The following is a 24,187-nucleotide window of genomic DNA, read 5'->3' on the forward strand; positions in this document are numbered from 1 at the left end:
AACTGAATTTTTCCACTATTCAAACTATTTCTTGGATAGCGATTTTTATACGTACTTGTATGTGTCTTCAGAAACGTTGATTGTCCCTGGAAGACCAGTGGTCTCACATCTGCTGGTAAGGTTCACAGTGTTCCCAAACAGGCAGTAGCGGGGCATCCTGTGGCCGATGACTCCAGTCACCACCTCGCCGGAGTGAATGCCGATTGTTATACCCTGAAAAAATCACACGGTCAACAAAACTTGATTCAACTTAATATGATGGTTTAATAAACAAAATGTTTACAACATTTTGAGTGTGTCCAAATACTGTTCATAAATCTGGATTATCTCAAAAATTTGAGTTATGTGGTTGTCAATAATGGGTAGAATTGGTGAATGTTACACGTGTGTAAAGTGATCACTTAAACCAGCCTATGACGATCGTCAGCCTCGTAAATGCCCAGACTTCCATATTCTTCTTCATCTGTGGTGAGATGTCAAAAAATACTATGATCACTTAAATACAAAAATGAAATACTTGTATAAGACTTCTTTTAAGTTTATTTTTGTAAAAACGACTAGTTAACATTGTTTCAAAATTGGTTCATATATATAGAACTTCCAAGAAATTGAGTAGTGTGGTTGTCAATAATGGGTAGAATTCGTGAATTTTACACGTGTGTAAAGTGATCACTTAAACCAGCCTATGACGGTCGTCAGCCCCGTAAATGCCCAGACTTCCATATTCTTCTTCATCTTTGATGAGATGTCAAAAAAAAGATATATAATATGAATGGCTGGCAAAGAAGAATTCCACATACCACAGGCTGGCCATCGATGGTGACTTCCTTGGCGAGGTCCATCATATCTAGGGCGAGGCGAGCTATCCACCTCGCATGACCAGCGCATGGTTCAGGTAGTCCAGACACAGCCATGTATTTATCTCCAACCGTCTCCACCTGGAAACATACATACGTTTTTTAAAATCAAATCTTTTTTCAATTTCATTCAAAACGCAGACACATCAAACATAACCTAATACATACCACTTTTTAATTTTTATATATATATTTTTTTATTTATTTCAAAACATATAACATACATAAATCAAATATACATATAATATTCCCAATGAGTAATTTCTATTTCTCATTTTGTGACATGGGATTAAGGTTAACAAGACTGGAACACAAATAATAAAGTAGTAAGATTTTTTTTAATAACCAAAACTTAAACTAATACATGGCAATATATAAAAACAATAAACAGGTATAATAAATAGGCACAACATATTTAAAAGAAATAAATGAGAAAACACAAGGTAAGAAGCATTTTTAAAATAAACAAATGAATAATGTCTTTAGGACAAAAGAACTGTCATTGATATGCAATAAAGTTGTACAATCTGCTTGTATTATCCATAAAGCCATTTAAAAAAATCTTACAATGATTAAAGAAATCACTTCGTTTTTTACCACTTGAGTTTTATTATAGACTTCATGTTTCAGAAGTTAAACTTCCATCATTCAGGTCTGTATAATAACTAAAATATAAAATATAAAAAACGAAGTATTTTCTTTAATCATTGTAACATGTCTTACCACAAAGTTAATGCCGAAACAATAAATTAAAAAATCTTAATACAAAAGAGATACCTCTTCATAAATGGATTATTAAAGTGGCTAAATCTGTAATAGATCCTATCAAATGGCCAATTTGTATTTGATTGCATGTCAAAACCAATATTCTTTCAACATTTTGAGTGTGTCCAAATATTTGTTCACAAAATGTGGATTATCTCCAATTACAGGAGTTATTTTCATTTTTTTTTGACATCTTATCAAGGATTAAGAGGAATATGACGGTCGTCAGCCCCGTGAATGCCCGGACTTCCATATTCTTCTTCATCCTTGATGAGACGTCAAAAATAATATCAATATTCTTTCATTTGTTTTTTTTTTAATATTGTAAAATGTGTCCTCGGCACGGGAAAACTCAGTAAGGGCACATTATTGTTATTTGTTATTATGTGTATGACGTATTAATAAAAAAATGTTATCGTATTTTTTTATATTATATTTAATGCGTATGCGTTTTTTATTGATTTGCCATTAAAATTTTTGGAAGAACATGAAAATTTTAACGTAAAATTAAAAAAAACCTCTTTTTAGTTTGATAATGTAAATCCGACTAGTTTTGAGAACTACAGGTGTTTTCACCAACAGGTAAAAATGGAGATAGTATATTTAATTGTTGATGAAAACATCTGCAGTTTTTAAACTAGTCGTGTTTACATAAATAAACTCAATAGAAGACAACCACACTACTCAATTTCTTGGAAGTTCTATATATATTAACCAATTTTGAAACAATGTTAGCTAGTCGTCTTTACAAAAATAAACTTAAAAGAAGTCTTACACAAGTATTTGATTTTTGTATTTAAGTAATCATAGCATTTTTTGACATCTCACCACAGATGAAGAAGAATATGGAAGTCTGGCCATTTACGGGGCTGACGACCGTCATAGGCTGGTTTAAGTGATCACTTTACACACGTGTAAAATTCACGAATTCTACCCATTATTGACAACCACACTACTCAATTTCTTGGAAGTTCTATATATATGAACCAATTTTGAAACATTGTTCTTAAATCACTAGAACTTCACTAGACTCTATTGGTGAGATGAAAAGAAGCTTTTTATTGAGCAGAAACTCTTTTATTAGTATGTGAGGTCCGAATCCTGGATTATAATCACGCACGTGAGAAACGCCAGAAACTATCATTTGAATTTTTATTATTGCTATTATTTTTATTATTTTTATTATTGCCCTTCACTGCTTGACTTTTTTTTTGCATGACTGCATTGACAGTTCGTCTTCGAGAGACAAGTGAAGTTATTATTTTGGCGTTCATAGCGCGTAGTTTGGCTAAATTATGAACTATATACTTGAGTAATGAATGTATTATATCAGTTACTACAAAGAATGGTTGCTTAAATTTTTAAAGAACGTTTTAACACTAACTTTGGGTATGTAACAAATTTGATACTCTGTGCAGTGAAGGGTTAAGCTTATAATTTGACCAGATAATTTATTCACAACATTTTCAGTGTGTCCTTTTTCATTTACTTTGTGAATAAGTTTATTGATTTTGTGAATAAGTATTTCGACACACTCAAAATATTGTAAGTCATCATCATACACAGCTGTAAAAGCGTCAACATCTTGGTTTTCTTTACCTTATAGACATCGGGATTCTTTTTCGGGTCAGTCAGGACGTCGAAAGTTGTATAGAGGTCGTTCAGCATCCTGACTATCTTCATAGCGCCCCTCGAATCGGTGTTTTGCGAGCAAAATCGAGCGAACTCCACCACGCCACTGAAGAGCAGCGTAACTACGTCATAGCGTCGAGCCGCCACTGGGCGCCCGTGACGTAACTCCGAGGCGACGCTTATTGGGAGCACGGAATAAAGAAGCCTGAAAGGAGAGATATTGGAGTATGGTAAAAAGTAAGTTTGCTACTGAGAAATGTGTATATGGCTTCACTTTAAAATTGTCATTTAAATATGGCTTGTTTTACTCAAAAAAAATATTCATGCAGATAAAATCCTCTAGTCGATGATGAGTTCGTGATAAATGATAATGAGTTTTTTTTTGGCAAATTATTCTTTAATTTCTTCATCTCTAACCCTTACTATCACCAAATCATGCATAAGGCAAAGTATAATATTGATGCAGTGCTACATTAGTCGTCCATTACTTGATGGCAAGATGGACAGTCCTGCGCTTCAAATACAAGTCCAGGGTACTATGAGGTATATATTCATATTGAATATCACTTATATTTATTTTTACCCCTTTCCACTTTAATATTTACTGAATATATCACCTAGACTGGTTTCTGAGACGCAAGACTAATTATCTTTCTACGTGTAATAAACAATCAAGGTAGGACCGTGTCGAAGCGATGGAGTGCTCTAAGTAGCAATACATTCGGATTAAGATTAGAAAAAAGAATTAAAAACGTTTTTATTGACAAAACTTCGAAATTTAGAGAAACGGCGCTATTATTATTATTATTTTTTGATATCTCATCAAAGATGAAGAAGAATATGGAAGTCTGGGCATTTACGGGCCTTACGACCGTCATAGGCTGGTTTAAGTGATCACTTTACACACGTGTAACATTCACCAATTCTACCCATTATTGACAACCACACTACTCAAATTTATTATAAAAAATATCAGTGTGTATACGAGTATGTTTTTAAATTATTCTAAGGATAAAGCAAAAAAAAAAAAAAAAAATTCTTTATTAATTTAAGCACTATATTACATTATTTTGTTATTGTTTTCTGGGTATGTTCAACTGAGCTGATTTCGATGGAATATGTAGTTTTTTGAGGTAATACATTTTTAAAAAATAATTCATAATGCATAATTCTTGGATAAAAATATATCACCTCAAAAAACTGTTCCGTCAAACTCAGCTCAGTTGAACATACCCAGAAACATAGTTTTTATTCCCTATATTAAGATGAAATCTCACTCGTAGAGAAAGTTTCTCTCCACTGCGACGATACCGCCAGCCGATAAAGTAGCAAAGTGTAGAAAAAGAAACATTTACTATACATCTAGACCAGGGATCGGCAACCTCTTGGACCAAAAGAGCCAAACGTGGGAAGCAAAATGGTGTGGAAATTTTTGGGGAGCCAATTTTAATAACAAATAATTTAATTGAAAAATAATTCGATATCATGAAGGTTTGAACATATTACATTAACACCCTTTAGGACCAATATTGAATGGGAATCTGGCTTCACTGACCCCAGTATTGACACTGAAAATGAGAATGGTCATGGTCCGAAATGAATAAGCATACCAGTATATACATTTTTATGAGATTTTTGTAATCATGTGTGTATATTTACTTTCCGAACATGAGAATTGTTGTCTATAGCAGAGGTGTCAAACGCAAAAGACACCAAGGGCCGCATAAGGTATTTTGTGTACGCCGGCGGGCCACATAAAAAAAACTCATTTTCATTTTTATCTAACTTTAAGTGAATAATTTATTATCAAATACAGTCACATGAGGTACAGTAGATCCAACTCAATGATTTTGTAAAAGAATATCATGTCGCTTACTCCTTTCAACAACGTCATATATCAAAAAACTTGATTTTTCAGGAGATCGTTTTTAATGTTTAAAAATATAATAAAATGTTTAATAATAAATATCAACCCACTTATTGAACTTTTTAGTGTGCAACAGATCTTTTTAGGGAAAACCTGAATGTTTTTTCTCCATTAACAAAATATGTAGTATGTTTAAAAACAAACAAAAAACTAAACAATACCTTTTCTTCAAAATGCAAAAACAACACTTTCTGCCCTGTAGCGGGTAAATATTAAGTTAAAAATATGTTGCTTTTGCTGGGATATGGTACATTTTCTAGGCATTCCGAAAACATGCACAACTGAAAATTTACGATTTTTGATATATGACGTTGTTGAAAGGAGTGAGTGATATGTTCCCGTAGAAAAAAATATTTCAATGAAGAATTAAAATAAATGAAAAATAAAACCGTGGGTGTCCGCGGGCCTTAAAAAAGTACTTATAAAAAAAAGGTCGCGTGTTTGACGTGCCTGGTCTATAGTATGAATAGGTATGTTTGTTACTAAACGAGCATTTTATTGGCATATTGAACATGAAAGTGGTTTGAAGCTAGTGTGGTTTTTTAAAGGTTGTTATCTTTTTGAAGCTTAGATTTAAAAAAAGAAAAGTGTCATGAGAAGTTATATGTGCTTAAACGGCACCATACCTTCTTACCCAAACCTGTCTAAAATGAACATACTGAATACTTAAAAAAAAAACTTTTTTTTTTGTAAAAAAATGTCATTTTGGATTTGTCAAAGAGAGAGCCATACAAATTGCTGAAAGGGCCACATGTGGCTCGCTAGCCAAAACGTTGCCAACCCCTGATCTAGACCAGCAAAGCCTTCAGAGGCTGCGACGCTGTGATTTGGAATAGCCTTCCGCCGTACGAGTACTTGTGCGACTCAACCGCTATCGTTATTTCCCGAGAGTTTCCGAGTTAATTTTGTACAGGGAACTCGATCACAACTTTTATAGGTACTTGCGGTCGGGAAATTTGTAGTGAGATAAGAAAAAAATGACTTGAAGAAAATCTTAAGGTCTTCAGAATAAATAAAAGTCTTCACAAAAAATAAAAATATGTTTAAGTGTTTAACGGTTTAGGTTATTTGACATTTTATCTTTAAATTTCGACATAACGTCACATTTACATTTGCGCACATTTTTTTATACCTGTGACAGGTAAAAACACGTTTTTTTGTCGTTTGTAGTTGACATCTCAACATGGATGAAGATGATTATAGAAATCTGAGCATTTATAGAGCTTGATAAGATAAGTAGCATCATAAGATGATAAGTATACGAGATGAGAAGCGTTATCGAAAAAATTAAGAAAGGTGTGTTGAGATGATTTGGGCATATGAATCTAATGAATGAAAAAATAACAGTAAAACAAATTTATGAGGTGAATTAAGTTGATTATAGAAACAGAAGAAGACTTAATTTGTTCAAGTTTTTCAAATAGATGAATATGGTGAGTTCAGGAGTTGAAATAATCGGGGGTACGAGGAGATGTATGAATATGCAAGAGGCTAAGATTGCAAAGACAGATTGATGTGATGTCCTGGTTCTCTCTGCCTTCCCCTTTTGGGAAGCGGCGTTGTAGTTATTGTAAAGAATCTGGGTATGTTGGTGACGCAGTGATGACAACAACATCCTGCAATCGTGTATACACCCGCACAGTCTGGCAAGCGGCATTCTAGATTATTCTCTCCTAGAAAGTAGTCACTTACTTATAGCTACCTAGTAACTAATATATAGATTAAACCGATTGTCCAATAAAGCTGTGGGCCTCCGTAGTGTAATGGTCAGCACGCTCGGCTACCGTTCTGGAGGTCTCGGGTTCGATTCCCAGGGGGGTCAAATAAATAAAAGTGATTTTTTCACTGTAATATTTATTTAACATTACCCTGGTCTGGTATCTGAAGCGGAGAGCTGATCACCTTTCCCTCATGTGTAAATGATCAAGATAACACTGCGTTTAAATGACGCAGTGCCCTATGCACCATTGGGGTGCGGATAAGGGTTTTCTCTCAAAGAACTAGTAATATTTTACTTATAATATTCCACTATCTCTTACCGCATAACAGTTAGTTATTCAATTAGTTTTGAATATCCTCATAAGATTATAATCCTTTCGTGACGATTTTAATAAAGTAAAATTGATCTCGATGTTTTTGTCTTCATAATCATATTAACTTTGTTTTTACCTGTCAGTTTTCTGCTTCTCTGATTCCAGTTCCCTGTAAGTGTGCTGCAGCTTATCTGTGAGGACTTCCAGATTCCTCGTCAGCTTGTAATCTGCTTCAAACTGCTCCGACATGAGTACCAGATCCCTCGTAGCATCGTGGAGGGGTATGTCGGAGATGTACAACCCACGCCTGGTAGTGACAAGAATTTAAACTAAAATCTTTGGTTTTGAATTTTAGTTTTACTTAGTGAATACCACTAATTCTTAAAATCTGTTGTAACATGTGTTTCGATGCATTTCGCATAATTTTCAAACACCGTATGTGAAGCTTAGTCTGAATTTTAGAGTTGTGTCCTTGAGATTATGAAGGTTGAAGAGGGTAGGAGCTGTTTCTCATTTTATTTTAATTTTATTTTTTAACAATATGACAATGACTAAAGCTTACTCCCTATTTAGTCTATGTTCCTAATGATAAGAAGAAAAAAAAAAAAAGAAACTGCTTCTTCAACCTTTAACGTCCCAACTACATACGGTATTTGAAAATTATGCGTAATGCATCGAATCACATGTCACAATGGATTTTAAGATATTGTTGTATTTATTAAATAAAACTTTAATTAAAAATGGATAGATTTTTCACAAAGTTACTGCCGAATACGTAAGTAAAAATTTAATTCTAATGTGCAAGTGGCAAGTATTTACAGTAGCAAAATAGAAGGAAGACATGCTTTTGATTTCAAGAGATACGTTGCTGGATCAATATCATGGATGACCAAGAGTTTCAAGTATGTGGAAAAGCCCCCATTACAACAATTAAGTCTGCTGAATCACCCTTCTCCAACGGGTGGGGGTGAACGAAACTATCTCGAAATCATAAGAACTTGCTCCAAATAAACAATTGAACACCTTTACATTGCATTACATAAAAAGTTAGCTTATGTCACATTGAAATAAAACTAAAATAGTGCATGCAAACTAATTAAAAACGAATTATTTCATACCTTGTTAAATCATCAAGATTCATCACACTCGGATAGCACAAAAATACCATCAGATCAGTTTCTGGTATGTACAGCATTTGGCCCTGAAAATGATTAAACATGAAAATTATTAAAACAAAAGTAATAATTCATCAAAATATGCATAGTATCATAAATTTAGTTTCAAACCTTCAAACGAAGGGACGCAAATTCATCCTGAACGTCCTGTACCTTCATTTCTCCAGGCTTCGTCTTCAGAACGTAAACAGTGTTGATATGTGCCAGTATGTTCTCGAATGTGAGATCCAAATGAGGACGAACCTAAAAAAGATGCATTATATTATATAACTTCACTTAATTTTTCGCGAACCGCGAATCATCATTGAACTTCCATATTGCGTTTAATCTTAAAACAGACAAATGCCAGGTTGCATGCTTTGGGATGCTCAGACTTCTATCTTATTTCATAAAAAGGGAAGAATGATACATGTTTTATATCAAGTTCAGATACCTTTAACCGGTTCGCAGCCAAGAGCACGTAAACGCTCTCTCCTTAAAGCTTATCGCAAGCCAATATCAAATCCAATGGGAATATTAATATTATAATATATAGAGACATCTATTCGGAAGATCAATAAATACTAAAATATTACAATTTACCGATATTATCAATGCAACAGTCATCTTTCCACTGACAGTCAATATGTGTCTCTGATCCAGGGTTACCAACTACAGTTTTTTTTATAATTTTTTCGTGCAACATTAACATTTATTTTAATTATTTTATTTATTTATTTAAACTTCATGTAAAGAAAATAAATAAGAACATTGACGGGCTTATTGCTTAAAATAATATATTCCATCCAACCAAAAACAGACTAGTGAAATTGATCAGAACGTTTGATACCATATATAGCTGTTTGCAATCAGAGGGCAGATAGTAATTGAAAATTAAATAAAAAAACAAAATTACAAATTACAAAATGACATTTAAAAACATAAATTACAAAATCCTTAATTTATACTTTTGCTTACCTAAATTAACATAAGTAAATAAATTAATATAATAATTTTGTAAACTCAGTTATATTCCGCTGTATTTATAAATAAATGTGTTTTCAGAATCAAGTTGTGACAACCCTAACATTTTGTGAATATTTTAACTGTATTTTTCTGAGCGAACCGCAGCTCAAACGCCTCACGGTGTATATATTTGGTAAGTTTTCATAATATCCTTTATGTCTGTTTACAAAAAATATGTTTTTTTAAGGTTTTATTTTTGTCGAAAAATAGGCCTGCTGGGTACGGCCATATTTATATACCTTCCGGCATTGAAAAATTGACATCTCATCTTATCCAGAATGTCATATGATATTGATTTTTATATTTATTTTTGAATTTAGGAATATTATCAAGAGATTTGTAACAGAGACATTTCCAATATACAATAGATTGGTATCTTCAAGTAAAACGATTCCAGTTTCTAAACTCATTTCTCGACTGTCACGTCTTGTCGTTTGCAGAGGCAAACAGATATTATTTCAAAGTGTTTTCGAAAGGGACTTACAGAATCGAGCACGTGTGTTATCTTACATCGCCTGGTGGTGACTCTCGGCAGGACACGTGCCACGGCTCGTCCTGATTGCACGACACGGAGCTTCCTGTCGAACATCAAGTGAAATGGAAATACGTGGCAAAACGTTGCAGGGCTGACCTTCGGCTCTGAAATAAAAAAAAAAAACAAAAAAATGAATCAAGGGGTATTATGTGATTTTTAGTGTTCCAGTCGAATGTGTTGACACGAAATGCAAAGGAATTTGACTCTTATTGCTTGAAAAGTTTCAGTAAATTGCAGCATATATTCCAGTGATGCACTTTTTATATTGGCGATTTGAACGGTGGGTGAGACACCAAACATTAAAAAAAATGATTCATTTTTTCTTATACGTTACTAATGACGATTATATGGTACTGTAGTGTTTCCAGTAACTATGTGTGATTTTATTTACGGAAGTATTCTCGCGTATTTAACGTAATGGTTCAAACCAATCTTCGTTTACTTAGATTTTAAAGTTTCATTTCTTACGTACGCTTTGTAAAATAAAGGAAATATATATTTTGAAGTGATCTCAAAATATGAGAATTTTCTAGTTTCGTCAGCTCCAACTAATTTGGAAGAAAATAAACGTATTATTAATTGTCAAATTGGTGAAAAAAAATTAATAATGGGACAGTTTTTTAATGTTTTTTTCATTTAAAGGAAAAAAATGCTTATTATTTCCTTTAATTTAATATATTCAAGCATTTGGGTACATATTTTTTTTAGGGGTCAAGGGATCTTGCATCCCTTATGTCACTGCCACCATATTAGGTCTAATGGTCAGATAGTTAGTTTAAAATGACTTTATACCTTCTTAAAATGAATATCGTATACCATTTAGTCGTTGATATTCCATGTCTCATAAATATACAATTTTACTGGAGTCTAAATGAAAATAAATATTGTTTTATTCATAAATATAAAAAATATAACACTTGTGTTGGATTACTTTTGAGGAAATCAATGTTAACACGACAAGTTTTGAGAACATCAGATGTTCACAACAACAGGTGAAAATACAGTTTAAATTTTCATCTGTTGATGAGAAAACACACTGTCGAAACAAGTCGTGTTTACATTTATAACCTGAAATGTGGTCTTATATATATTTAATTATATCATGTAATTTTTCAATGTTAAAGCCAAAACAATATATCGGGTTGTGGTCCCGTGGTAAGTGTCGCGGACTCTAAGTCAGAGTTTCTCGGTTTGAACCCACTCTACCTCAATTTGATTCATATTTTTAACAATGAGCCGCTTAGGCTCACAGAAATATTATTAAATTGAAATATTTGTGTTTTTATAATATTTCCCTTTTTTATAAACTGATATAACTAACCATAGAATCCCGAATCTTCATATGACTTGAATGAATAATAGGTCTTTATGCATAGTTTACTCGCATATTTGAGCTCATATAACAATGGCTATGACACAATTGCAGACTATATATATGAATATGACTCACAACGTCCAAAAAATTTGACTAAAGAGATAAATGCATGTCAATTAATTACTATGAACGATCAAAGAAGAGCATTATGCAAATTATTAAGTTGCTTATATGTACTCGTGTCTCTTAAAGCAATAGCAATGCTAGTAATAAATTAATTCAATAATGTGCTGCCAAATTAATCTCTTAAAATGACACTTCAATGAAGTTCGGAACGGATCAAAAAGATAAAACATAATATTTCAATCAATATAATTATCAAGATAATAATATGACATATTTTTTGCTGTTGATAATTTACTGATCAAATAAGAAGTATATAAATTAAAGTTATATTTTATGTCTTCTTGTACATTAAAAATTCAAAAGATTTTTCGCCAAAATTAATACAATGTGTTCAATAATGGTAAAAATGGTTAACTAACAGATGATATGTATCGATCATATTAGATATGTAATATCAAGATATCAAATGGCAGTATCAAATAAGCGGAAAGTTAAACGTAAAATTCAGAGGTTGTACTTTTCTTCTTACCATTATTCTTTTAAAAATGTGTGTAGGGTACTGAATTGCATATATTTTGGCCGTTACATACATGAAATAAAGGAGAACTCAAGTATATAAATATAACAGAGTAAAGTACGAGTTTGTACATATACATATATGTATAAATATTTATATATATATATATATATATATATATATATATATATATATATATATATATATATATATATATATATATATATATATATATATATATATATATATATATATATATATATATATATAAATATATATATATATATATATATATATATATATATATATATATATATATATATATATATATATATATATATATATATATATATATATATATATATAAATATATATATATATATACATATATATATATATATATATATGTATAACTTCTGTAATTGGAGATAATTGGAAACATCAAAATATTGTAAAATCGTTCTTACCAAACTATATTTTACTACTACTTACTAGAATTTGCCAGATTTAAGATTATGCCAACAATACTAAGTTGGGTTTTAATACGTTATTTATTGCACGAAAGATAAAGGAAACTTTCCCGGAGTGATGTCTTAAGTCTCTTAACTAAGAGTTACTGAGCATTTCTTAGGAATATTTGCATCCCTAAATGATTAAATCTTCACTAAGTCCTTTTGAATCGAGTAATCTCTTTAAAGGCTTTGAATTTCTGAGAAAATGGTGTAAGGAAGGTATTAGTAGAATACAACTAAATTGCTTTATTTAAATGTGCATATTTGAATTTTAAGCTTCTTACTACATTGCAGATTCTATGAAGTGAAAAATTACGAGAATTTCTAAGTTCTACTACAACTTTTGAAATAAACTAAGCTTTTAAAGGATATTCTCTTACTGGAACATGAAACTCTAAAGTTTTTATGCATCGTAAAGTGGATGTTACTATTACAACTTAAAAATACTTATTAAATTGTTTATTTTTATGTAGGTGACATATATTTAAAAGTTTTTAATTTAACATGGAATATTGACCTGATTTTTCAAATAATGACTACTTTTTGACCCATTTTCTTTCATTGATTTAAATTTTAATTATAAAATATATACATATATATACACATTTTAGCTATATTCAAAATGATCTACTACACCTTACTTCGTCGGTGACACCTATGGTTGAATTAGGTAAGTTTTATTAGCGGAAACCTTTATTAAATGTAAGATATATAAAATATTATTTCCGTAATATTTTACATATAATTCCCGAAAATATTAAATTTTTATTCTTATTAAATTTACTTTAAGAGCAATTTTTCTATTCACAATTTTTAGAATGAGAGTAAATTATTGTTTATAAATTCTGGGCTCAGTCTACTAAGATTTTTTTTAAAATCAATATTGCATTTGATTTTGATTTGGTATATCAAAAGTAATATCAATAAAAAAATATTGATAGGAATAAATCCTTTGTGAAGTGAAAACAAAAATCGTGATTAAAAATTGGATACGATTGAAATTTTCCTTTTTATAGAAAAATTTAATAAAAAAGTTCTATGAGATAAATGTAGAGTTGTTTGCCTATGATTACATTTAAATGTAATTTTTGTGAATTTCGTTACAGAAGACATAAAGCCTTAACATATATTTACGCCTTTCTAGAAGAAATACTTCCAAATTTAGATTAAAACCTTCCCAAACTCAGTTATTTAAATAACGTTTACGGGCTTTCCAACCCTTCTACGCCCTAACAACTCTGATTAGTCGTCTTCCTTACGCCAAACATTTGCTGACAATTTCATCTCCGTTAGCCGTCATCAAAGCAAACACTTTAGGGTGATGTTGGAACTTTATTTATAAAAGCTGTCTCCAATTATTATTATACTTGTAGGCTTTTCAGCCCACCGAAGGCTTGATTAAGTTTCCGGGCATGCGTGAAAGTGACTTGTCTATTGGCACAATTTATTATTGTTTGTGTAGCACCCTGTATTGCGTGTTTTCTCAACTTAACTCGTCATCAAACTCGATTGTCGCCCAGAGGCTGCGTTCTGAAAACCTTTAGTCTATAATTGCGTTAAAGTTAAAATCAGATTGATTTTATTCCCTGAAAATTTTAACCGATGTGATTATTGATTGACTCAATATGTATTTTTAAGAAAATTTCTGTGTTTTATGAAATTAAAAAAATACACATTAAAATGTAAAATTTTATAAAAATGGCCCTAAATAAATACCCATGTTTATGTTATCTTTACTGGCATTTACATATTTTAACATATAAATGATTTTTACATATATTTAAAAAAAAAATATTTTTGCATATATTTTTTTCTTGCTGAATTGCTATGACTGAGGGTAGTAAAAAAGAGATATCCATTGAAGACGTATTTTTAAATTTCATTTTTGTTGTAAAATTGAATTACATATTAAATAAAAAAAAACATATGTTTTCGAGTTGGTTTTTTCATTAGTATGTAAATAGTAACATTCAATACCAAAAACCGTCAATACTCGTTGCGCCACCCTGAATATATTTTTCAAAAAATTATATAAACCATACGAACCTTAGAAGGTGGTAAGAACCACATATTTTGGAATAATTATAAATGAATCAATTAAAAAAAAGTACGTAATCCTGTAAAATTTACGTTCTTATGTTAGCTTGTGTAAAATACCAACGACGATAAATTTGTGGGTTTATATTTTTTTAAGTGTAAGATACGTTTTCAAACAAGTGGCGAGTGTTTTTGCCAATAATTTTTCACTCAAGAATAACATAAAATTACAGTAACTTTGATCATAAAGAGTAAACCCACTCATATTTACGAAAATGCTATAAAGCTTACAAACTGATAAGCCGTGTTGTCTTAGCCATAGCTTAAAGTCACATAATTATTAGATTATACAAAAAAGTAACAAAGTATTTGAGTCAAATACTTTTGGTAGATGATGATTGATGATCTTATTAATATATTTTAATACTAATCAATATTTTTTCACATCGAGACATGATAAGCCGTATTGTCTTAGCCATAGCTAGAAGTCACGTGATTGTTAGATTATACAAAAAAAGTAATTAAGTATTTGAGTCAAATACTTTTGATAGATGATGATTGATGATCTCATTAATATATTTTAATACTTATCAATATTTTTTTCATTGCTTTCATGTTAATTTAAAAAGACTTTTCAACGCTTATATTAATAAATGAAATTATGATAATTTTTTACCCAAAGACAGTGTCCCGATTTCCTCTATTTCCGGTGCAGCGACTCTCTCGGGGGCGGATGTTTCAGTAATTAGGAACTGGACATGATCGCACTCCTCTTTAGTTTTCAGGATCTTGATCTCTACTTCAGTATCATGGAGTTTACTGGCAACCGTCTGTAGACAACAAGAGAAAAGCATCTTAAAACGATACATTTTATCGCGAAATATATTATATTAGCATCTTAAAACGATATATTTTTATGATTATAACCAGCTAATACTTAGACATTATTCTTCTTCTTCTTACCCTTTTTATACTCAATGGCGTTTTATAGATGAATAATTATGTGAAGGAAGGGTGAAATCAAATAAATATTGGAGTTAAAAATCACTCTTACTTTTTCTGATACAGGATCGAAACCGGGACTACGGGATACGGTAGCTTAAAACGCTGTTACCACTACACTACGCTATGGTTTATTCTAACCTCATATTATTATTACAAATTACTAAGCATTAAATAATAAATAATAAAAAAACAAAGAATTAAAAAAAAGTGCTTCAGTAACCTTAGCTTAAATGTTTATTTCGGAAAAATAAAAAAAAAAATTAAATAATTAAAATTACCCAGCTTTCCCAACTTTAGAGAGTAAACAAAAATTCGTCTAAAACACCATAAATGTAAACGAATTAATTTAAAACAATTTAATGAAACAACTAATTTAATTTGTTTTTTTTTTTAAATATTGTTCTTCAAGAGAAACCAGATGGAACCACTCGGAAGACCACTCGGAAGACCTCCAAAGTGATGGCGTGACAGCTGGCAGTCCGCATCATAAGAGACGGATAATGGAAAAAAAAACAGATCCTCCGATTTATAAGAAGGGAGATAAAGATGAAGAAGATTGTAGAGTACCTTGACGATCCCGATGACGATGTGTTCAAGGCCTGGTCTGTCGGAGTAGTAGTGCAGGATCAGGTCTCCTCCAGGGATTTCAGTGCATCGGAAAGATGGGGCTCTCATACCGGGATACAATGTTCCCAGGTGATCGTGAAGAGCGTCAAGATTCTGTAATGATTTCCTCATCGTACTAAACAAATTTGCATATTTAATTTAATTTTAATGACGAAATGATTTTAAGAAACCGTTAGTCACGAATAAGTGTATATAAAAGTGGTATTAAACAAAGTGAACAATGGATGATAAGGAGAGTGTTTTATTACCATACCACAAAGTTATCAATGCTCTTTATATAAAAAAAAATTTTTTTAAATTATTTATTGAGCTTCTTACATGAATGATATGTATATTGATAAGATTAAATACATATTATTATTATTATAATCTGAATATTATTATTTTTATCAAAAATTAAATATTATGATCGGAAACACATCTTAAAATTTGTTCAAATAATATATTTTGTATTTTAAAAGCATTATTTCCTTTATGGTATGGTAATTTAACACTCTCTTATCAATTTTATCGTTCACTTTACGTACTACTTAATTTCCTCACCAGGTCAACTATAGAATAATTATTTCGAAACCAGTAGTCATATAGATAGATGACCAGTAGTCAAAATAGAGTTTTAAGTGGTATTACAAGAATGTAAACGATGAATAATAAGAGAGTGTTATATACACCTAAATTCAACATATATACACAAAATCGTATTATTGATTTGAATTCTGTTATATAATTATATTTTAACTTTAAGGAGATTTTTTTCTCTATTGCTTCTTTACAGTTTTATAAACTTTGCCAACTGTATATTATACAATACTAATTTTTGCCAAATTTTCGTATTTGAAAAAAAAGTAATATGATTTTCATATAAAAATGATCACTATTTTGTAAAAATTTAAAAATGCTATGTTTTTAAAACTGGTATTATTCCCATGAAGGGTAGTTTATAATACAAAAATCTTAAATATAAAACGAAACTAAAATAATTTATAGTGTAAACTGCAATTTTTTATTTTAAAAATAATAACGAGATAGCAATGCAATGGTAGGGATTAGAAAAAAATATAAAGACATGGACAGAAATTAAGGAGAATAGAAAAACAAAATATTTTCATATAATAAAGCATTACTTCTGAAAATTGAGATAAAAATGTCTTCAACTGAACGAATAATCAAAGACGTTTTTTGATGTGCATAATTTGAAGTCAAATAACGATATCTGATGGTGTGAAATTAATTTTCATATTTTTTATATAAAAAGGTTCAAATGATTTTTTTTATTAAGAAAATATTTTACAGAATATTGATAATTTTAAACCTGTAAAAAATCACGAGGTGTAGCTCCCAAGACTTGCAGAATTTTATCGTATCCAGAATCCTGGCAAAACTCAAAGAACGTCTTCCCAAAGAGCTCTAGAATTGTGTCAGCCGGTATGTCTGTGAAAACATTTTAGTGAAAATATGTAATACCTACATCAAGTCTTATTAAATGAATAATTCAGATATTTCGTGTAAGATTTATTGATCAACTTACTTAAAAGCTCCACGGCAGCATATATGAGATTGTACGTAAGCTCATCTTCATAGATTTGGCGGACGAGGAACTGTCCGCCAATTTGAACATCAGCTTTCTTTCTGTGAAGTTATTTATATAAATTAACTTTGAAAATTCAATTAGATTCCAATGTAAACATTCTTTACTTTTTCTGTTTGTAATTAAAGTGTATATTCTCCGATAAGTTTATCTAATCAATAAAACAAACATTTTTAGGACAACGAACGCTTCACCAATCTTTCAGAAATATTCACCATAAAATTTGAACATACAAGGAAATTTTAATAAATTTATTATAAATTTGAAAATATACTTTCTCTGTTTTACGTAATTCTTAAAGTTTTACAACAAAATCAAGGAATAATAATTATTTAGCATTTTAATGTAAATTTGTTAAATCTTTATAATTTTTCATATGATAAGATCTAAGTCATTCATTTCCGCAATTTCTCACGTTATACGTGAATAATTTTGTATATTAATATTAAAAAATTGTAAGTCGCAAGGATTGCTAACGTCATGAAAGTTGAAATAATAAACACTCATTAGGTATTTAGTAGACAAATAAATCGGAACGAAGCAAATTTTTCTAAATAGAGTATCGAAGTTTGGCGATTAAAATCTCGTGTCTTAAGTTATGACATTTAATACTTAAAAACATTTAATACTTAAAAAACTTATACTTTTATATCCGTTATAAGACAACATCTCTATTGAGTCATATACACTATCTAGCAATGTCTTGATTGCTAATTAAGAAACATATAATTGTTGTAAAGGCACGCAAAGAGCTTTCTCTTTTAGCGAGTAGTGTGTATAGTGATTATTAAAAAAAAAGAATCACTTGTATAATACCACTTAATGTATTTTATTCCATTATACACGACTTGTTTCGAAAAATAACAGACGTTTAACTCATTTAATGGTATAATACAAGTATTTAATTGATAAAGAAATAATCAACATGTCATTCGACAAAGTTAATGTCGAATCAGTGAATAATATGTGTACAGTAATTTAAAAATTTTCGGGTAGAAAGCAAATTAAGGTTGAGCTAGTACTATATAGTCCGCCTCCGTAGTGTAATGGTCAGCACGCTCGGCTACCATTCTGGAGGTCCTTGGTTCGATTCCCAGGGGGGGTAGAAAAAATATAAGTGATTTTTTCGCTGTAATATTTATTTAATATTATCTTGGACTGGTACCTAAAGCGGAGGGCTGATCACCTTTCCATCATGTGTAAACGATCAAGATAACACTGCGTTTATATGAAGCAGTGCCCTATCCACCATTTTGGTGCGGATAAGGGTTTTTATTATTATTATTTAGTATTATATAAGCTTTAACTTTAATGAAGCTGAATTTAAAAATGTGCTGTATTTGAAAATGTCACACACAATATGAAAATCTTAGTAATTATCCTGCAAGCTAAATATTTATTCAAAATCACTGTAAATTAATACTGTCTCCAACCAATCTAAATGCTTGACTATTCTATACATAAAAGTATTGTTTTTTTCCGTCTTAAAGTGAAACAAACATTAGTTTTCATTACGGCAAGTAACTTGACCCTTTCAAGTTGAAAGTCCAACCCTGAATCGTAAAAACAAAAACAATATACAAAATATCCCCACTCTAGATAAAATATCAAAACACAGTAAACGTAACAAACACAGCAAATAAAATTTAGTTTGAAAATATTTTTCAAGTAAGATCTAATTTATTTAATATTCCATGTACTGAATTTGTGATTTAGAAATTCAATTGACTTGTTTAAAAAAAGCAACATTTAAAATAAAAAAGAAATTTAATAAATTTACTTGACAGCTTCCCACGTTTCTTCCCCAAAGGTTTTCACCACCAATAGCTCCAAAGCGTAGTTTACAAATCCATACTGAAAGAGAAAAACACCATTAGTAAATAACTTTAACTTTTCCTGAATGTTTTTATCAAGAAGCTTTGTGACACATTTTATAAACTTTATAAAATAAAACTATATATAGAGTATTTCAATGTTTTAGAGTTAGGATGACTAAGGATGACTAAGGATGACAAAGTTCTTGAGGTTGGAAAAAGTGTATAAAAAAAAGTGGTTAAAAAAAGTTGTTTCATTTTATAAATAAAAAAAAAAACGTTTTATTTAGTATGCCTGTGATTTCCACTTTGCTTCATGAAATTTTTGTTTGCAACTGAAATTTTGGAGAACGTAGAAGAAAAATATCACAAAGCCTGATGTTTTGAACACTTAGAAAAACTTAAAATTTTGAAAACTGAAACGTTTGAATCTCATGTATAGCATATACCTATTGTTTGACAGTCGATTTGTTGATAAAATATGTGATTAAAAATATATAAAAGTCAAGGGTTAAAATTTTTTTTTAAAAATATTAATGTTTTTTACTTACCATCTTCGGTTAATTGATTTAAAAATCAGTTGCCTGGAAAATTAAAAAAATATATATATTAACACACTTCAAAAAAATATAATAAATAAAAATTCACATTTACACCAATATTAAATCATTTTAATAACTATATGTTTTATAAATTATTTAAAAAAAAAATCACACGTCATTAGGTTAAAAACAATTTTAATATATTTTTTAAATCAAAAACATTTTTAATTGTGTTTTTTTTTCATACAATATTACTTATTAAAATAATTTTACTAATAAACTTTCATAATAATGTTGCAGTGATGAATTTATAGTTATAATTTTTCCTTTTTTATCTAAACATTTCTAATAAAAAAATACGGAAGCATTTTGTACAACATTCAGCGATACGATTATATAGATACGTTTTAACGAAAACAAACACCTTACGAGGAAAAGTGGAGAAAATATGCTGTGCAGGTTGCCGTGCCTCTCGCGGTCAGGCGCAGACTGAAGCATACATGCGCAGAACGCGGTAAGGAAATTCGGTACTAGGTATTTCAAAAGTCGCTTATGGTACGAATAATTTTCTAATGATAAATTAAATAATAAATTTCAAAAATCTTCATTAATAAAATATTGATAAAAGTTTGGTACGAGATGTTGTTCTCCACTGCTGTATGTAGGCTACTTCTATTTTTTAAAAATAATTATCTAATTTGGGCTATTTTAATCCATTTACTTACATTGACTACTACTCTTTTCCCAGAAAAGTTCTTCATATATTTAAAAATAAATATTATATATTATTTACTTATTTATTTTGACCTAATAATTTTTTTTTAAATAATAATCATTAAAAAAATAATTTTAGTAAGAGATTCGTAATTATAGTACTGCAGTAATGTTAATTTATTCATTTTTTAATTTAAAAATTAAGCTTTTACTGTACATAGCTTTATGCCAGGTTCATTGCGTGATTTTAATAAAATCAAAAATATTTCACATTTAAATCCAAAAAACTGGAACCAAGGACATTGTTTTTGCTTAGAATAATTTTAAATACCTCAATTATATTTTGTGTAATAAAGTTAATAATATAAACTATTTTTTATCAAATTGTGTTGTTCCCTTTCATTTCATGTTTTACATTTTCAGTAAAAACGGTTAAAAAGATATCATTAGATATCAAAACTAAATTTTATTATTCAATCACCAATAACGGAATTATTGTTCATACGAATTATATGATTTCAAGACACAATATAATTGATAAAATAAAAATTGACAATTTATTACTTTTTAAATTTAAACAAATAATCTTTCATAACTCCATACATATAACTTGAAGCCATACTTATGACTCAGAACCGTACACTGTAATCAATAAGTGCGACAGAGAAACCATTTGGATATAAATTAAATTTATGTCACATAAAGAGAGACGCATATACATACTTCTAACGGTCATCAAATAAAGTCTATGGATTATACTATAGTCTATTGTATTGAATTAAAATAATTATTGTAATCATAGTAATTAGTAATTATTGTTAGCAATTAAAACATTCTATCTTAATGTTTATGAGCATACAAAAAATACGACTAACAAAAAATATATGAAGATGATTGCTAGAAAAATATTTTTAAAGAAATTGCTTTACACATACGACGTTCACATGAAGCGAAACAATATTTATATTGATATTTTAACATGGGTGAAAAATTTTTTTTTTGAGATGGGCATATAAAATAAAGGCATTTATAGGGTTAGGAACCTGTCACTGGAAGGTTCGCCTAATAATTTGTGCCATATTCACCATTATACATGTTTGATAGCTACAATAATAAATTTTTGGAAAAACGTATTTATGATTACTCAAACCAGCCAATGGTAGGTCACGAGCCATGTAAATGTCCCGCCTTTCATATTTCTACATTGGAAAACAATTTCATTTATGTTGAGACATCAATAAAAATATTGGTATCGGTAAATAAATTAACTGAACTAAAATTTTAACTCGTTCAACAAATTGAAAATCTAAAATTTAATAAGTACACATTTTTATCTTTTAAATTGAACAGAATATGATTTTTTTTAGTAAATATATAGTAAAAATAACACGAAGTGCTTTTTTCCGTAAAAAAAAGCGCATTTAAAAAAATAATTTAATTAAAAACACTGCTTTAAATAAAATTCGTAAATTGGATGCTTATTAAAAATTTATTATTTTTTTAATTTAAAAAATAAATTCAACACTTGTTAAAACTACTAAATGAGTTTTATTTTTAGTATACACGACTAGTTTCGAAAACTAACAGATGTTTTAATCTACAGGTGAAAATTAAAACTAATTGATACAATAAGGTAAGAGCTTTTAGTTAATTGATCACTGTAAACTATTAAAGACTGAGAGCTGCAACTGATATTAGTTGTATACTTATATGTATAGTTCAGATATTTTTTTTATAAACTGCATGTTTGTATACATATTTTAAATAATCAAATTAACTTTTCTGCAAAGTATAAAATAACTGACAATCTGTTTTTTTTATTAAAATATTTTTTACCTTTATAAACCTACAGTGACGTATTGGGTTAATAAATTATATGATATATGCACGTACCAGTACGTATGTAGTTTATAGGTAGAAAACCAATTTACCTTTGATGAGACCCCAGGGGGGAATGAATCGGCGATTAAACAGCGAACTTTGTAATGTTGACCTGTTTTACGAAACTTTTCTACTTACAAGGAAGCCCTTAACAAATTTGTTTCATGACTTATTCCCAAGTTGTATCCAATTTTACATTAATTTTTTTCCACGCTATTCCTAATAATTACAACTTTACGATACCGTTACCGACCTTCTTCAGTAAAATACAAAAATTCTGAGGGAAGTACCTACACCCTTTACAAAAATATTTGATTTTTTGAGATCAATTGGATAAAGTGTGTCAAAATAAAACGTGATAATTGTAGGTTAGTTTTTATTAATTAGTTACGTATTAAACATCTAAAATTAATACAGTTATAACATTTTTACAAATAAGAAATTAGATCATATGTAAAAATAGAACTTTCATGAATTTGAGTAGTGTGGTTGTCAATCATAGGTAGAATAAGTGTGTAAAATGATGACTTAAACCAGCCTATGACGGTGATAGCCCCGTAAATGTCCAGATTTCTATATTTTTATTCATCTATGTTGAGACGTCAAAAAATAATTTGAAAAAATAAGTGTTTAAAAATCAGTGATATATCCATTGTACTACTAAATCAACTTATTAACCATCATTTAATAACCTCACTGCTTCTCTACAGGATAAAGCAGAGCGAATAGAACTCTACACTAATCTGCTTTTGCGATCTTCGCCTCTTCTACACTCATGCATCTCCTCATACATACCCGACAATTATTCCGACTCCTGATCTGACTGACTACTTTCAAGTTATTGAAATACTTAATCATGCAAAGTTTTTTTCGGTTTTTCCCTGCTTCTGTTTTCAACTCCATTCGCGTCATACATTTGTATTATTGTTCTTTCTTCACTCACTCACTCACTTTGGTTAATAAGGTCGATAATGCTTATCTCAACTTTGTATTCTTTCCTTATATTTATAACCATTTGAAAATCTATCATACATTGTTTTGCCACATCTTCGTCTGTATATTTATAAATATATTTAATGATATTTACAACATTTTGAGTGTGTCCAAATACTTTCACAAAATCTGGATTATCTCCAATTACAGGAGCTTTTTTCATATTGGTAAATATGATTGGAGATAATCCAGACAATTACTTGAAACTAGTAGAATTGTAAATACTATTAATAAATTTGAGATGTAAAAATAAATAAATTAGCGGAGTTTAATATTTTAATGTACTGAAGTGGCGAACATCCGCACGTGTTTAATCCTGTAACTTTTTTGTCGTGAGTGGGATTGATTTCAAACTATCAACATTTTGATGCAAAATTAAACAATAAATAATTTTAAAATAAAAAATAAAAAAATTATAAAATTATTATTTTTAGATATTTCAACTTTAAGTTCAAAATGTAATAATTTTTTCCACTTTAAAGCTAAATAACTTCAGTTAAGTATGGCGTTGATCAACAAATCATACACCAAAATTAAGGTACAATAATTACCTATCGAATTCAGTTTAATTAAAGTTTTTAAAATGA

General features: G+C 29.6%; 1 protein-coding gene across 1 annotated transcript in view; it reads right to left on the reverse strand.

Moving 5' to 3' along the window:
• Window positions 1-20,503, reverse strand: part of Gycbeta100B (guanylate cyclase soluble subunit beta-1-like) — a 29,315-nt gene extending 8,812 nt beyond the window's left edge. The window contains exons 1-14 of the mRNA XM_088257609.1: window positions 20,442-20,503; window positions 20,022-20,054; window positions 19,437-19,510; window positions 17,597-17,697; window positions 17,381-17,499; window positions 16,009-16,161; window positions 15,113-15,266; window positions 9,879-10,033; window positions 8,501-8,632; window positions 8,333-8,415; window positions 7,351-7,521; window positions 3,222-3,459; window positions 801-938; window positions 56-213 (exon numbers count right to left, since the gene is read on the reverse strand). Coding sequence (XP_088113735.1) covers window positions 56-213; window positions 801-938; window positions 3,222-3,459; window positions 7,351-7,521; window positions 8,333-8,415; window positions 8,501-8,632; window positions 9,879-10,033; window positions 15,113-15,266; window positions 16,009-16,161; window positions 17,381-17,499; window positions 17,597-17,697; window positions 19,437-19,510; window positions 20,022-20,024 — 1,679 coding nt within the window. The 5' untranslated portion in view covers window positions 20,025-20,054; window positions 20,442-20,503. The remainder of the gene's footprint in view (window positions 1-55; window positions 214-800; window positions 939-3,221; window positions 3,460-7,350; window positions 7,522-8,332; window positions 8,416-8,500; window positions 8,633-9,878; window positions 10,034-15,112; window positions 15,267-16,008; window positions 16,162-17,380; window positions 17,500-17,596; window positions 17,698-19,436; window positions 19,511-20,021; window positions 20,055-20,441) is intronic.
• Window positions 20,504-24,187: the final 3,684 nt, after the last annotated feature.

Source organism: Brachycentrus maculatus, unplaced genomic scaffold (assembly GCF_059751285.1).
Source record: "Brachycentrus maculatus isolate JH-2025_06_01 unplaced genomic scaffold, ASM5975128v1 h1tg000085l, whole genome shotgun sequence".
Lineage (NCBI taxonomy): Eukaryota > Metazoa > Arthropoda > Insecta > Trichoptera > Brachycentridae > Brachycentrus > Brachycentrus maculatus.